At 35.4% G+C, this 16,243-nt stretch overlaps 1 protein-coding gene across 1 annotated transcript; it reads right to left on the reverse strand.

Moving 5' to 3' along the window:
- Positions 1-302: 302 nt before the first annotated feature.
- On the reverse strand, positions 303-2,784 carry LOC106453464. Its single transcript, XM_048755471.1, has 5 exons — positions 2,659-2,784; positions 2,490-2,573; positions 2,352-2,373; positions 426-2,124; positions 303-318 (listed from the first exon to the last, which is right to left on the reverse strand). Exons 1-5 carry the CDS (start codon positions 2,782-2,784, stop codon positions 303-305), a joined length of 1,947 nt encoding a protein of 648 aa, XP_048611428.1.
- Between the last annotated feature and the right edge of the window lie 13,459 nt (positions 2,785-16,243).

Raw genomic sequence — 16,243 nt, forward strand, 5'->3', positions numbered from 1 at the left:
CAAAGGCTCTAATTTCATCATGAAAGACGAGTGGATGCAGTAGGTGAAGTGGAGGAAGTTGGTTAAGCTGGACACAGCGAGGATGCATCGATCGATGGGTTTATGGGCTCTAACGCATCGATCGATGCATTTAAAAGAAAACCTCCGGCTCATGATCTCCCATCGATCGATGGATTATTTTTTTCTTCCTTTTCTTCGCGTCTCGGTTCGATCCGTCGTTCGTTCTGCGCTCTAACCCCTTCAGATGGATATGAAAATCCCTTGAAATTCCAGTATGCATATGCCAATGGTTCCCAACGCGCTTAATCACCTATATACCTGAAACACGAACGAAAAACTACAAATAATCGAGAAAAATATAATAAAAAATATATAAACAAGTACCAAAAATTAGACACATCAATTTAGATCCAAGAACACCAAACTCGCCAACGGATCTCTTTCTCTTTGTAGGAGGACGTCCACTTCTCTTTTTGGTAGCTGGAGGTGGGCAAGACAGTTCGTCAATATTCGCTATATAGGTGGACGTTGACAACTCTCCACCAGGGTGTATGCTTTCGGCATAGGCTTTAGCCCACGTTTCTGTCAAGTGAGAAGTATCGACGTAACGGTTTTCATCTCTCTTAATATACTTAGCAGCAGCAATTGCATGAATGCAGGGAATCTTGTCAATGTCGAAAACATTACAAGTGCAATGCCGTTTCTCCAAATCAACAACATACTTCATAGTTTCATCCTTCACCTCAAACTCGTTTTGATCAACTTGATACACATTCAGCACCATTGCAGCCCCAAACCTAGATACCAACTTCTGCACAACTTTTGGAGTAACCAGGTGCTTATGTTTTGCAGCCGCTTCGCGTCGCTCAAAAAACAAAGTGGTGAGTGTTAATCTGATCATCTCAAGGAGAGAGATCAGTGGCAACTCACGAGGCAGCTTCAACATAGAATTGAGAGACTCTGCAATGTAGGTAGTCATGATATTGTACCTGTTCGCAGGCGCAAAGCATCGTGCCCACTTCCTAAAATCCGAATCTTCCAGATACTTAGCCAATTCAGGACATTTATCCTTTATGTCCTTGAAGATTAACCAGAACTCGTGACACGTGTAGGCATCAGCAGCGCTTTCCACCAGAGGTAGCAAACCAGTCTTCGAATATGTAGGAGTGATGTTGCGGAGCAGATGGATCCTGCAGATTCCATGGTGAGATAAGGGATAAACATCCTCCAGCGCTGAAGCAATGGAGTTAGCCCTGTTTGATACAAAAACAAGATCCGAAGTATCCAGGATCATCTGGCTCAAACCTCTAAAGAACCATTTCCAAGAGGCGCCATTTTCTGCGTCGACCACTGCAAAGGCCAGAGGATATAGATGATAATCCCCATCTTGAGCACAAGCTGCCAATAAAGTCCCATTGAATTTTCCCTTCAGAAATGTACCATCTACTGCACTAACTTTCCTCATCAATGAGAATCCCCTTATCGATGGACCAAAAGCCACAAATGCATACTTGAACTTTCCAGCAGCATCCACTTGTTGATAAGTTAACTTACCAGGGTTTGTCTCTGTGACTTTGTACAACCACCTAGACAAATTGTAATAGCTGTCTTCAGGAGTCCCTCTAACCAAAAACTGAGCTTCTTCTTTCACTCTCCAAGCTTGTTTGTAATTGATGTGAACGCCATGCAGAATCCTGACCTGCTCAATGATCTGTTTCGGTTTGAGACCTTCCTTCTTTTCTCCATAATTACTGCAAATCAAATAACCCAACAACTTTGCAGATGCTTGTCTGTGGTTGGCATTCCTGTGTGTTGTATCGCATGTATGCTCATGAACATACTTTTTAACAACGAAAAAGTCTGAAAGAGGTAGCTTAGTAGCACGCATCCTCCACGTGCAATTGTCATCAACACAACTCCATAACACTCTTGACTTGTTAGAAGAGACAGTCTTGTACTCAAACTTCCACTCTAAAGCCCATTTCTTCATCCTCAACATAAACTCTCCCTTGGTCTTAAAATATCTATTTACCTTAATATCACCAGGTCCTCTTGTTGTTGGTGAAAGTCCAATATGGAGAGGACTAAAATCAGGAAGAGAATTCAGAGGAACTGTAGAAACACCTTCATAAAGAAGACACTTTAAAATCAAGATGTTCTGGAAGGATTAGTACTTGGTTAGGAAGCATATCCTGAACAGTCTAAGAAAGAAGAAAATCATACAAACACAAACAGAAAAAAAGGAAATTAGAGACGATGTACCTGTTTTTCTCTCTTCACAGTAGAACAAAACACTGGAGTGGCATTCAATGGAACATGAGAAGCAAATGTATCACTAGTTTGTCTGTTACAGCTTGCTGGATCAGTATGAACCTGCAAAGGTCAAGTTATTTTGGAATGCTTAGTACTTGATTAGGAAGCCTATCCTGAACAGTCTAAAATATCATACTAACACAAACAACTCAAAAACAAAAATAGAAACGATGTACCTGTATTTCTCTCTGGACAGTAGAAACAGGCGAAGCAAATGTATCAGAAGCTTGATTGTTACAGCTAGCTGAATCATCATTAACCTGCAAAAGTCAAGTCGTTCTGAAAGGCTTAATACGTGATTTGGAAAGGTATCTTGAATAATTTAGTTGAAAAAATCATACAAACCTTAACACACAACCGACAGGTTCCATCAAATGATCTACTCTTCCCAATAAATCTTCTGAGATGGTGAGTGTTTGCAACGGAGATGGGAGGGAAACCTTCAACAGTGCTTTTGATGTCAAACGACATCCGATAACTCAAACCAATCATTCCTCTTTAAAATCTTCAGAGGCAATCTTCATCAAATCTTCAAATTGAAGATCTTCTTCTATTGAAATGAAAGATGCATTCCTGTTCAAATCGACATGAAACTCCCACTGGAATGCATCTTTTGACCTCCATTGTCCACAGACGCAAAGAACTTCCATAGTGCTACAAAACAAAATCAATCAAAAAATTCTCACATAGTCAATGAAGTACCAAAGACTGAAACTTGTAAGCGAAATCTCCAATTCTAGTTGTTTTGATACAACGAAATAATTTGATTCCTTTGGAGCCAAAGTGAATCTTAGCAGCATTTCCTTTAATACCTTTACGGCGGATGGCAGCGGATTCCTCTGATTACCGCAGCAACGGATCTGAGTGACGGCGGAGATGATGACGCCGACTCGCCGAGGATGAACGATGCCGACGCTGGAGAAGTGGAGATGATGACGGAAGAAATGATCGACTCCGATCCGAGAAGCCGCAGCAACGGAGCTGAGTGACGGCGGAGATGATGACGCCGACTCGATGAGGATGAACGACGCCGACGCTGGAGAAGTGGAGATGATGACGGAAGAAATGATCGACTCCGATCCGAGAAGCCACAGCAACGGAGCTGAGTGACGGCGGAGATGATGACGCCGACTCGCCGAGGATGAAGGACGCTGGAGAAGTGGAGATGATGACGGAAGAGATGATCGACTCCGATCTGAGAAGCCGTCGCCGCGTGAGAGAGATGAAGATCTCTGAGTTTTCAGAAAAAAATGTAATTAGATAATAAAAGAAGGCGTTCTATGATAAATGAACCTTTTAATGAAACCTAGTTTTGTGATTTTGGGTCTTGAGTGCTATTTTGAGACAGAAACTTGGATTGGTGTCATTTTGGGCATTTTCTCTTAAATTAATTTAGCCTGCTAACAAATATATGTTTTTTTATTTATTTTCTTTGATTTTATTTTGACTTTAGTTTAGCCGGCTAATAAATATTAAATCATATAGTTAATATGTAAATTAGCACGGTTAAAATGTGATTTTTTATCTTTACGTAAATTAGCATGGCTATATTCCAATTTATCCTTATATTTTGCATATTAACTAATATTTTAAGTTAAAATTACCGGCTATTGGATCTGTTGATGATTATGTTAATTAGTAAATGGATAATATTTAAAATATAGTTATGTATGATTGAACCAGTGACTAACCGATTTATATAAAATGTATGAAGTATAGATTGTTGGATGTAAATAGAATGGTTATATTTCGATTTGTTCAGCTAATAAACCAGTTATCCAGTTATTTTGAATGGTTGTTGGTTATTTAAATTAGTGGTCGACTAACATATATAATGATCCGGTCATTGTTATTGTTAGTTGGATTTTTCAATCAATAGTCGGTTGTCATTATAGATTTAGACCCAAAAATTAGTATTGTATCCTATAAACTAAATAGTGTATATTAATTATCCGGATATTATTATTGTTAGTTGTGTTTTTCGAAGAGTACCCGGTTATCATTATAGCAAAAAAAACAAGTGAAATATTTTAACCGGTTATTCCACATAATTACATCACTACAGAAAACTTGTTATTTTACAAAATTTCATCATTAAACTCTAAACACACAAAATTTTACAATAAACTCGAACACATAAAAGTGCATTTCTTGGAGAGTCCATACTTTTTGCATACATTTTCTATAATAATCCAACCACGAACTGTTGTTCTAATCGCATGGTCAGGTTCAGTACCAGCCCCATCAATATATGGTTCACTATTCTGCAACAAAACAAAAACTTCACGCACTATCAAGTAATTCCTTAAAATAAGTGAGCTCATGAGAGATGAAGAAAATAAGCAATGGTGTGTATTCTAAAGATAGCACATACTAGTACTTGATAGTTTTGCAACCCTTGGTGATTTGGTGTCCCATCTCATCAACGATCCGATCTACCTTGTCTGATTCTTTCTTATTCTTGTCGTCTGAGAAATTGAAAAAATAATTAAAGTCAAAAGACTTAGAGATCATCGAAAATGATGAAACTTTAAAGAGCAAAGCAAAAAATTAGAGGTGTGAAATATCAAATTAAGTCCCACATTGGAGAATTAGACAAAGACTATCTAATATATAAACAGATATTCAACTCTAATTAAATACGAGGCCTTTTGGGAAAGAAACCAAAAGTAAATCCATGTGAGCTTGTTTATTAGGCCCAAAGTGGATAATATCGTACTAATCGGACAATATAGAGTTGGATACGGGATTTAACCATCCCAATAATTGGTATCAGAGCCAGGTTGACGAGAAATCTGCAAGAAGACCGAAATACCCTTCAAGAGATGAATGGTATCTTATGAGTTAGGAATGAGAGGTGTGTGGCAGAGATTAAGTCAGAAGATCCTGGAAGTTCAGTTGTGGGACACGAGATAAGTGTGGTCCTTAGTTTGAGGGGGAGAATATGAGATATCAAACTAAGTCTCACATTAGAGATTTAGACAAAGAGTGTCTAATATATAAAGAGATATCCAACTCTAATTAGTACGAGGCCTTTTGGGAAGGAAACCAAAAGTAAATCCATGCGGACTTGTCTCTTAGGCCCAAAGTGGACAATATCATACTAATCGGACAATATAGAGTTGGACATGGATTTACTTTTGGTTTCCTTCCCAAAAGGCCTCGTACTGATTAGAGTTAGATATCTCTTTATATATTAGACACTCTTTGTCTAATTCTCCGATGTGTTACTTAGTTCGATATCTCACATTCTCCCCCAAAGTGGACAATATCGTAATAATCGGACAATATAGAGTTGGACACAAAATTTAACCATCCCAACAAAAGGAAGCAACATAATATATGGAATGCGACGAGACTTACGAGTGGACAACAAAAACATGAGTCACTATAACAAGAGGAAACACAGACAGAGGATCAGAAACAACAGAAGCAGAATGGACTTCCTCGACGGTAACGCCAGCTCCAGCGAAAAAAAGTTATTACAAGAAGAAGAGCTATTCTTCTGAAGGTACTGGTATGAATCCATCTCTCAGATTCCTTCGTTTTATCCAACAAAAACATATAAGTGACAAGAAATTTTTTTCAAAAAAAAACAGAGGAGGACGAGGAGAAAATAAGGTTATTTATTGAATATCTGAAAACATAAGCTTATCCATTAATTATGAATTTCTCTCTGACTCTCTTTGTACTTCTAAGAAACAGCACTAGGTAAAATCATGAAAGACATCGATGGAAAAAAGTGGAGGAGTGGGAGAGAAAGCTTAGGCAAATCAGGGAAGAAAGGAAAGTGAGGCGGAGGAGTGAGAGAACAAAGAAAATGAATTAGAAATGAAAATAAAGTAAATGAGAAAGAAAAAAAATGGTTTAATAGGTTTGGTTTAGGTTCTCGTATGGGTAACAGTGCCATTATAAAAAATCAAAAATGAAAGTTCCATATCTGTAAATTATGATGTTATATGTGTATATAGACTGCAAATTTTCTAACTATTAATACGTATGGGACATGACACAACCGCATGAAGTGTATTCCGATGTAGAGAATATGTAGTATTGTCACTGACTTATAACTGCGTCACTAGCTTGCAATGTGTAATGTAGTAGATGGATTTCATCCTTCCACAAGGTCCATCAAATAGGAGACTCAATCTGATAAGCCGGCTCAAGACGCCAGATCAAGTCTGGATCAAGTCGACGGCTCCCGACCAGGTGAGCGCTGGGAACTCAGCTCCCGCTCGTTGAAGCGCGCCAGCTTGACCCATAGAGCAAGCGACTCAGTCTACCGAGCCGGTCCCGAACGACGGCTCAATCAAGACCAGTTCGCAATCGGTGTTAACCCGACCAAGAACAGGGCCGGCCCGACGGATCGGCCCGGTCGCGAGAGGCCCATTAGGTCAAACTAGCATCTCGTTGGCTATAAAAGGAAAGGATATAAGAATGAGGAAAGGATCCGAAAATTCACACGCTCACTTGGCAGCTAGAATTAGGGTTTTACTCTTTTGTATTATCGCCGACTTGTACTTTCTCGGCCTATTTTCCAATCAAATTTTCTTATTTGTAAAATTATCGTTCACCGATTAATAAAACGCCTTTGAACTATCCCAGACAAGTTTCGTCTCTCTTTACTCGTTTCGACCAAACTTGGTTCAAACATGTAAGATGAACAATATCAGACAATACTGATGTAGAAAAGCCTTTCGCCTTTCCATTATCAGCAAACTCGACAGCTTCCGGTGTATGAAGGGTGTGTTGCAGTTTAATGGCCGCAGTTTGTTTTAGTTTGTAGTTGTTTTCTTATTTCTTCATGGTTGGGTCTGCGCTGTCGATACGTCAATGTTATTGTGTATTTCTCCTTTCACATTGTGAATATTTGTGGTAACAATGTCTTATATATGTGCGGTGTCGTCTATGGGTTGGTGCTTCTCGGCTGATATCATTTCTTCCTCAATTTAATTTTTCTCAGCCGGTTTTAATACTTCTTTGATCGTCTCATGCTGCCTTAGATCATCTCCAAAAGACACTTTATAACTTCAAATATGAAGTTTTTTGTTCTCTAAAAAGAAACTTCAAAACTTCAAATTTGAAATTTTGAGAAGTGAAACTCTATATTTGAAGTTTCATTAATCAAAACTTCAAATTTGAAGTTTCATATTTTATTTTCATTATGGTTCCTCCAATTACACATCACATTTATGATTTATAAATATTTTTTTTGTTTATTATTTTAATCCTTATAAAATAATATCTCATAAATATTTTAAGTTTTGTTTACAAAATTTAATTTTACACATAAAATTAAATAAAACTTTAAAATAAGGTTTAAAATATTTAAAACTAGATTTAGATAACAAAAATATACAAAAGAAACTTAACAAATTAAAAAAAAAAGCTTTTAAAAATTACATGAAGACATAAATATTACACAAATTTGAATATTACAACAATACTAATAGTTATGTAAGTTTGATCCGGAACCTTCAAAATTTCCAAATATTATCCATTTTTTTTGTGTAACTGGAGATGGTTGTTGTTGTTGTTGTTGTTGTTGTTGTTGATGATGATGTCTTTTCGTACAATTCTTTCTTGTTCATATTGAATATATTCACGAGAATTAATATCATCGATAAAAATTAGTCTTTTAGCAATATTTTATGTTTCTCTTTTACTTTTTATTTTATTTTGATCCAATGTATTTACAAGTATTAATATCACCCGATTTCAACAATTTTTATCTCTAATCTACAAATTAAAAATGAGGAGAGCTATTTTTACTTCGAAATGCACTAGTAGATCATATATGCATTACGAAAATCACTTTATGGAATAATATGGTATTTTGCTTGAAGCTTAATATTAATTAAGTTATTTTGTTTAAAATTTTATATTTTAATATAATATTTTATTAATTAATATTGTTGTAATATGTTTATATATGTACTAGTTATTTACAAAGGTTTTATGAATTTAAATTAGTTATGACAAATATAAGGACCATGTTATAAACACACAAATAGTTTTGAAGTTGAGTTTGAAGTTTTGCTTTTGGAGAAGAACACTTTTAAACTTAAAATATAGAGTTTTGAAAACTTCAAAATAGAATTCCTTTTTGGAGATGCTCTTATTCGTAAACACTCTCGTTTCATAAACTGATATAATTTAGTTTCATTTAACCAAGTTAAATAATTATGAAACTTGGTTTAGACGTATTAAATAGTACCACACTGCTGCCACTGTATGTTAAGCGTAAATCCTATAATTCCACTAAATGTTTGTTTTGATTGTTCCCCAGTTACTTATACATTGCACCATAGTTTACTTGTGGAGCCTAACTAACAACCCTTGATTTCACCGCCAGAAGCATAACCAATACCTTAATAGGCCTTTAAGCATCTATTGTACACCCATGTAGATTGAAGCACCCTGAAACATAGAGAACTGCATTGTTGCTACGCTTGAACTGCATTGCTCGAGATCTCCCGCTGTAAAGTGTTCCTATTGTATATATTCAGCAACTCAGAGGTCATTTCGTTTATTGAGTTTGATTAAATAGTTTGATGGGGTACACCTATCCATCAGTATTGTATTAAGAGCCTCAGTTATTTAGACCAACGTTGTCAGCTCCTTGAACCAGATAGAGACAGAGGAATTAGAAAGCTTGAAGTGATGGTAGCTCCTTGTGCGTCAAAACCTACTCATTACATACATCAATCTTTCCCTGTGTTCGAAGGTGTTCATGTGTGATGTCCGTTTACGGAACCTTGAATGAGTGTTGACTGTTTGCAAAAGTGAAATGAAGAGGAGGGCGACGGTTATGACTGCTAACAGTGGAAAACGTTAACGGAGTATGAGGAGAGAAGGAGATGGGAGATTTCCATTTTGGAGTTTGGGTTTGGCAGGGAAGCAGCTATATTTCAGAGTACATTCATATACATAGGAGTAGATTTCCAGAGTAACAATGGAGGAGGGGTGGAGAATTGAGTGAGAAGTAGTGGGAGATATATATGAGCAAAAGAACGTTAATGACTATCTTAATTACTTGGACTAAATGTTGATTTTATGCATTACAGATGCGATTTTTGGGAAGCCGAATGATTTAGGTTAAGCTTTAAGACGGCGACAATGTAATAAGGTCGACTTTGTTGAGTAACACAAAAGAAATAGTTTTTCTGACTAAATTAGATGGCGTTGATTTCACATTTATAAGAGAGTTGTCAAAGTAATGATGAGAGCAGGAGAAGATAAGATTCTACTTTATAATATAAGAAAATTTTCATCTTGTTGAAAGTTTTCAACCTATGTAATTGAATTTACGTAAGTATGAGACCTATTCTACTCAAAGCTGCTAAAACAAGATAAACCCTGAGTGGTAGATCATGATAAATACAATAAAAGGTATGAGATTAAAAGAGCATGACCAAGTTCTTGTGAAATTCACTTTCCAACTAGAGGTCATTAACTCAATTAGAAAATAACTTTGTCATTATATTAGGGGTCTCCCGTTTGAATGACTGTTGTGACAAAACTAATATTACATGCTGTGGTTTTGGGTTTGAGAATATTAAAAAATTCACCCTAAACCTCTTGGTATTCAAGAAAACAAAAATTCACTTTTCAAGCAACCATATATTGGATCTCGAAAGAACGCAGTGACAGTAAGAACCAGAAACCTCAAAAGAGTTAGCAAACATCATTCATAATCATATTAGCAATCGACTGAAGTCATTAAAAAAAAGATATCAGAAACTGAGTCGTTGGATAATTGCTTCAAGAATTCCAAGCCAGTTGAAAATCAGTGTTAACAAAAAATAACTCAATTTTGATCTTTAAAAAAAACATTTGGATCTGTTTCTGTAAAATATTCCAAATTTTGTTTATTAAATATATTAAATATTAAACTTCAGAAAAAAGAAAAAAGTAAACAAAACTAAATCATGTAGAAATTATGAAGAGGATGTATTCATCACCACCGTAAAAATTCTTAAGTTCTGAGAAAAGGGTATAGCTCATATCTTACATCACAATTCGTACCCAAAACTCTCGCTCCTTGTTTAATGTAACCATTCTTGAAAAGCTTTGTGATACTCCATGCCAAACAACTTTTACAATCTATTGTTAGTTGACATTGCACCGTTGCATACAATTTATTTTTTCCGAGCTTCTTTTCCCCTGCCGCGTACAATAGGATGCGACCCTTGGTGATTTTCTTCACTTTAAGTGTTAAGCTCAGAGAAAAAATCAACTGCCCTCTTGGCGAACAATTTTGCATCCCCTCTCACGTTATTTGGGTTGTACATAGAAAACATATTATCGTAATTAGTCCTGATTGGGAGTTCTTCATAGATCGAATTAATATAGAAAAAACATTGGTCACACCCTATAATTCCCCCTTTGTTCTTTGGACATCTGTTACGAAACTGCAATATACAACCATAAGTACAAATTTTAAATGATGATTTAATATTTTAGTGAAACATTTCTTCTCCTAATTTTTTGTATAATAAATGATTATTTTGATTCTTAGGAGAAATGTTAAAAATAAGGATTTAAAGAAACCACACATGTATAAATAATTTGCAGCCTTTATTAACACTAGATCCGATGTCCGCGCTACGCGCGGAAAAAGTTTGATGTTCAATAGTTTTGTGATGAGAAACTGTTGATGAATATAAGTTTTTTGTTCAGTTTATCGATAAGTGATTCTTAACTTTATATTTGTATACATGGTATATGTAGCCTATTTTTTTATGTTAATCTAATTGTTTCAATGTATGTATTATTTAAAGCCAAGAATTAGTGGATGCAGTTAGATTAAAATTTTCTAACGTATTTTAGAAATGCAAATGTAGGCAATTATATTGTAAATTTAAAACAGAAATGATGAGTAGGATGCAACCTATTAACATAAAAAGTTTCATGTATGATGTTTTGGAGTTAACCATTTTATTGCATCTAAAACCTTGAAATTGTAATGAAATATAGTATTTAAAAGAGGCAAATGTCTTAAAATGAATGTTTTTGAAAAAAAAAGACAATAGGTAACCAGTACTTAAGCTGTGGTAAATCAATAGCTCAGATAAGCTTCTCTTGACTCAATGCTTTTCATGACCTCATATCCCTCCTTTGAAATGCTTGATGTATGCGAGAATGAGTCTCTGCGGTTTTTTTATTCGCTTTGTCTTAAGTAATGCGTCAATCGTGTGAACAAATAATGTATTTGTTACAGATAATTAACATAAAAAAACTACTATATTCTTTTAAACCAGGAATCAGCTAAACCATATGATCTTCTATGACCACAAATAGAACTGAGATTATGATTTGTTTACCCGCATCTTCTATGGGTTGGGCATGGAGTAGGTTATCCATTATGTTGAATCAGTGATCCTTACAACCAACACTTTATAAATTAGACATATGTTTTGGTTTTAAAAAAACTTGAGTTATTATAAGAGTATTACACTTTTATTTAAACCCTTTTTTTATCAAATTAAATTAACTTTGATAATCAACCAGTTGCCTACCATTCCAACTGAAAATGTTATCCTACACCTGGGTTTTTTGTTTAAATTTTAGTTTTGATTATATATTTAGTATGTTTATTTCAATATATAATTTTTGGAATCTATTATTAAAAATATAAGTAGGTATAGACAAATATAAAATAATTTTAAATCATTCATTGCTTTTTGTCTAATGCAATTCAAAAATTTTAGAATCCATTTTTTTTGTTATTGGAAATTATATGTAAGGTGAAGAATAGAATGAACAAAAATTAATTAAATTCTAGTTATCGTATTTAATTGGTTGAATCGTAGACTTATTTCATTTCACTTAAAATTATTTATAAAGTCTGTTTCCAATTAGTCTCTAAGTAATTTAATGGATTCTTCCCCTTAAATATACAATCATATATATTTTATGTTTTTTTTCTAAATCAGCTATTTAAAATTGTAATATCTTCAAGATTAAAAACTTACAACTAAGTCACTAAAAATTACAGACTGAGTTTTTACAACAAAATTTCTACATTTACAACCCAACTAATCAGACGCATTATCTAAATATTATTTCTCTTACTTTCATAGGTGTTTGAAAATTTGCATTTTCAATATATATATGTTGTTTTGTATTAGTCTTTAGTTTTGTATTTTTAGCAAATATAACTTTGAATATCATGATGTAACTTTTTAATTAATCACATTTATTTGAATAGATAACCTTCATATTTTTTTATATCATCGGAAAAAAAATTATTTTTTTCTTTTTCATTTTTTGTGTTATATTTTGTTTTATAAAATTATTTATTAAAATATATATTCTGGTTATGTATTTTTCGTGGTTTCCCTCAATATTTTATAAGTTTTCTTCAGCTTGAGTTTAATGATTAAAAACAGTAAAATTCAGTGTTTTAAAATTTTTGGTGACCTTCCTTTAATGAAATGTAAAATAACCAATAAGTTGTTGGATTCAATTAATTTATTTTTACCTTATTTTTATGGGCTTTTTGCAAAAGTGACTCAAAACTTGGAGTCAAACAGAAAACTAACCTTTTCTTTTGACTCCTTTTTTTTTGAGATTTTAACCCCCACACCTGCATTTTATCTACGAAAATGCCATTAACATTTTTTTTTTTTTTCGAAAATGGTTTCTTTACTCTCTCAACCTCATCTTCTTCAAGTATTTACAATATTGCCACTGCAATGAATAGTGGCAACAACCTTGTACGAACTGTTTGGAGCTTTTAATGCCCTTTAATGCACGTAAATCTCTTTACACTCTCTCTGTTTCAATTGTTATGAACTAAAAACAACATTTCTTTCACTTTCTCTCTATATTCATCCAAAAAACTCAAGCTTTTGATTCAAAATATGGGCTATGGTTGACAGAGCCATATTTCTTTCGTTTTGACTTACGGTTGCTTTCGTTTGAGGTTCTGGGTGGTTGGAGAAGACCCTGTGTGCAAACGAAGTCATCTCACCTAGTTTAAGGTACGAATTTGAATTTTTTTTCAAGATCTGTTCGCGTAGAAGACTTACTAGTAAGTCATCTGTATGTAGAAGACTTACTGATGAGTCTTCTGGTCAAACGGACGACTTAAATTAAGTCGTCCAGCTTTGTTTGTTAAAAAAAACACTCCAGACGACTTATATATAAGTCGTCTACGAGAAACGGGCTAGTTTTGCATTTGACCGAATCGTGTCAGATCTTTGACTATTTCTGGACGACTTATAATTCAGTCGTCTCTGGGAAAGTTAAAATTTCAATATTTTATGAAAACTTGACGACTTACGTGTAAGTCGTCCTAGGTTAGTTTTGTAATTGAAAAATAAAACTTCATAATTTAACTTTAACCAGACGACTTAATATAAAGTCGTCCCTCCAGAAGACTTAATTTAAAGTCGTCCGGGGAAAGCAAAGTCGTCCAGAATTTTTCCCAATTTTCTGGTCAAACCTTGCTTATCCCGGACGACCTTAAATTAAGTCGTTTAGCTGGACGACTTTCATCTAAGTCGTCTGGAGAAAGTTAAATTTCAAGTTTTATTTTTCAATTACAAAACTAACCTAGGACGACTTACACGTAAGTCGTCAAGTTTTCATAAAATATTGAAATTTTAACTTTCCCAGAGACGACTGAATTATAAGTCGTCCAGAAATAGTCAAAGATCTGACACGATTCGGTCAAATGCAAAACTAGCCCGTTTCTCGTAGACGACTTATATATAAGTCGTCTGAAGTTTTTTTTTTAACAAACAAAGCCGGACGACTTAGAATTAAGTCGTCCCTTTTAATTTTCAATTGCAAAAGTGACCTCTTTAGACGACTTACCTTTAAGTCTTCTGGACGACTTAATGCTAAGTCGTCTGCGGCAATGTTTATTGAACTTCTTCATTTTCTCTATGTTTACTAATGTGTTTTATTTTGAATATTTGCAGATGATTTTTCAGTTACATGCAGTGTATGGAGAATGGTTGTTGAGAGATTTCCGTTGGGATTTTGTGGTTGATGATCTCAAAGGAGCAAGATTGTTTTTATTGAATGAAGATTCAACACATGCTGAACTTGTTGCAATGGCTCAAGAAGATTATAACCTGGACATGAGAACAGTGAGTGTGGAGATTAGCTACTCATTACCAGCAGAAATGATGATGGCTCCAGGCAGTCTTCCCATTCATGTTACAAGTGATAGACAAGTTCGAAACTTGCTGGAGATACTCAAAACCCATAGAGTATGTCTTTGTGTATCAAGCCGCAGCAAGGTCGAAACGGTTTCAGAGAAAAGGGATATTGATGAAGCTGGTGAATGGGAAAAAGATGTTGGTGATAATGATGAAGCTGGTGAATGGGAAGAAGATGTTGGTGATGATGATGAAGCTGGTGAATGGGAAGAAGATGTTGGTGATGATGATGAAGCTGATGAATGTTTTGAAGATGTTGGTGATAATGAGTTTGTTGAAGATGAAAATCAAGATGGGGAGGAGGAAAATGGGGAGGAGGATGCTGATAATTCTATTGTTGGTGAAACGGATCAGAATGGTGGGGATTACAGTCTTTATGGAAAGGTTCCAGATGAGGACGAGGAAGATGATGATAATATTTGTTTTGAAGAAATCCAAAAGACATATGCTAAGACAAATGCTATTGAAGGAGGAAAATCGAATGGTACCAGTATCTATGTCAACCAGAGTTTTGTTAGCAAGGGTGCACTGCTTTCAGAGCTGCGGTTGGCAGCAGTGAGGGGTAAGTTTTCTTTCAGATTATACAAATCAACGAAAACTCTCGTTGTGGCAACATGTCGGGTTAGCTATTGTGGATGGAAGGTCAGAGCGAGTGTCAAACATGGGACAAACACGTTTTGGGTAACAAAGTATGTGGAAAAACATTTATGCTCAGCGGGAGACCGAATCGCTCAGCGGAGACACTGTACTCCGAAGTATGTAGGTAGTCTTTTCATTGATCGTGTTGGAATCATTGATGGGATAACTCCGCAGCATATCACTGATGCAATGAGGAACATGTTTGGCATGGCGCTTGATTACACCACTTCATACAGAGCACTGTTATATGCACAAAGATTGGTGAGAGGATCAGCAGAAGAAGGGTATTCGCGTCTGGCATCATATCTCGAGCAAATCTCCATTGCAAATCCTGATTCTATCACGGCGATAGAACTTGATTCTATGAAAAGATTTAAGTATCTATTTCTCTCTTTTGGAGCTTCTATCAAAGGTTTTAAGTATCAGAGAAGGGTCATTGTGGTGGATGGAACTCACCTAAGTGGAAAGTATGGAGGAACTATGTTAGTTGCAGCCGCACAAGATGGCAATTTTCAGATATTCCCATTGGCTTTTGGGATCGTGGATGAGGAAGATGTACCTTCTTGGGAATGGTTTTTCACAAAATTGGCTAGTTGTATATCTCATGACAAGCCTCTGGTGATAGTCTCCGACCGGCACAAGGCCATTAAAAGTGCGTGTGATAAGGTGTTTCCTTGGGCAACCCGAGGAATATGTTATTATCACCTTCAAGATAACATTGTCAAAAAGTTTAAAGGGAAACATCTCATGTACTTGGTGAAAGGGGCTGCTTATGCTCACACGGTTTACGATTTTGACCGGTACATGGCTGAGATACGGAGTGCAAACCCGGAACTTGCAACGTATTTGGAGAAAGCCGACGTCAGGCTATGGTCAAGGGTTTATTGTAAGGGGAACAGGTTCAACATAAAAACAAGCAACATTGCTGAATCTATTAATTCCGCACTGAAGCGAGCAAGAGGATTTCCGATTACGTTCCTGCTGGAGTTCATAAGGCAGAAGTTAGGAAAATGGTATTGGAAAAGGAGACAAGATGCTTTGAGTCTCACAACTGAACATAGCGGGGGTGTTGAATACTTGCTTGCTGTTCGAGAAGAGATAGCGGATACGATGAC

The sequence above is a fragment of the Brassica napus genome, chromosome C4 (genome assembly GCF_020379485.1).
Source record: "Brassica napus cultivar Da-Ae chromosome C4, Da-Ae, whole genome shotgun sequence".
NCBI lineage: Eukaryota > Viridiplantae > Streptophyta > Magnoliopsida > Brassicales > Brassicaceae > Brassica > Brassica napus.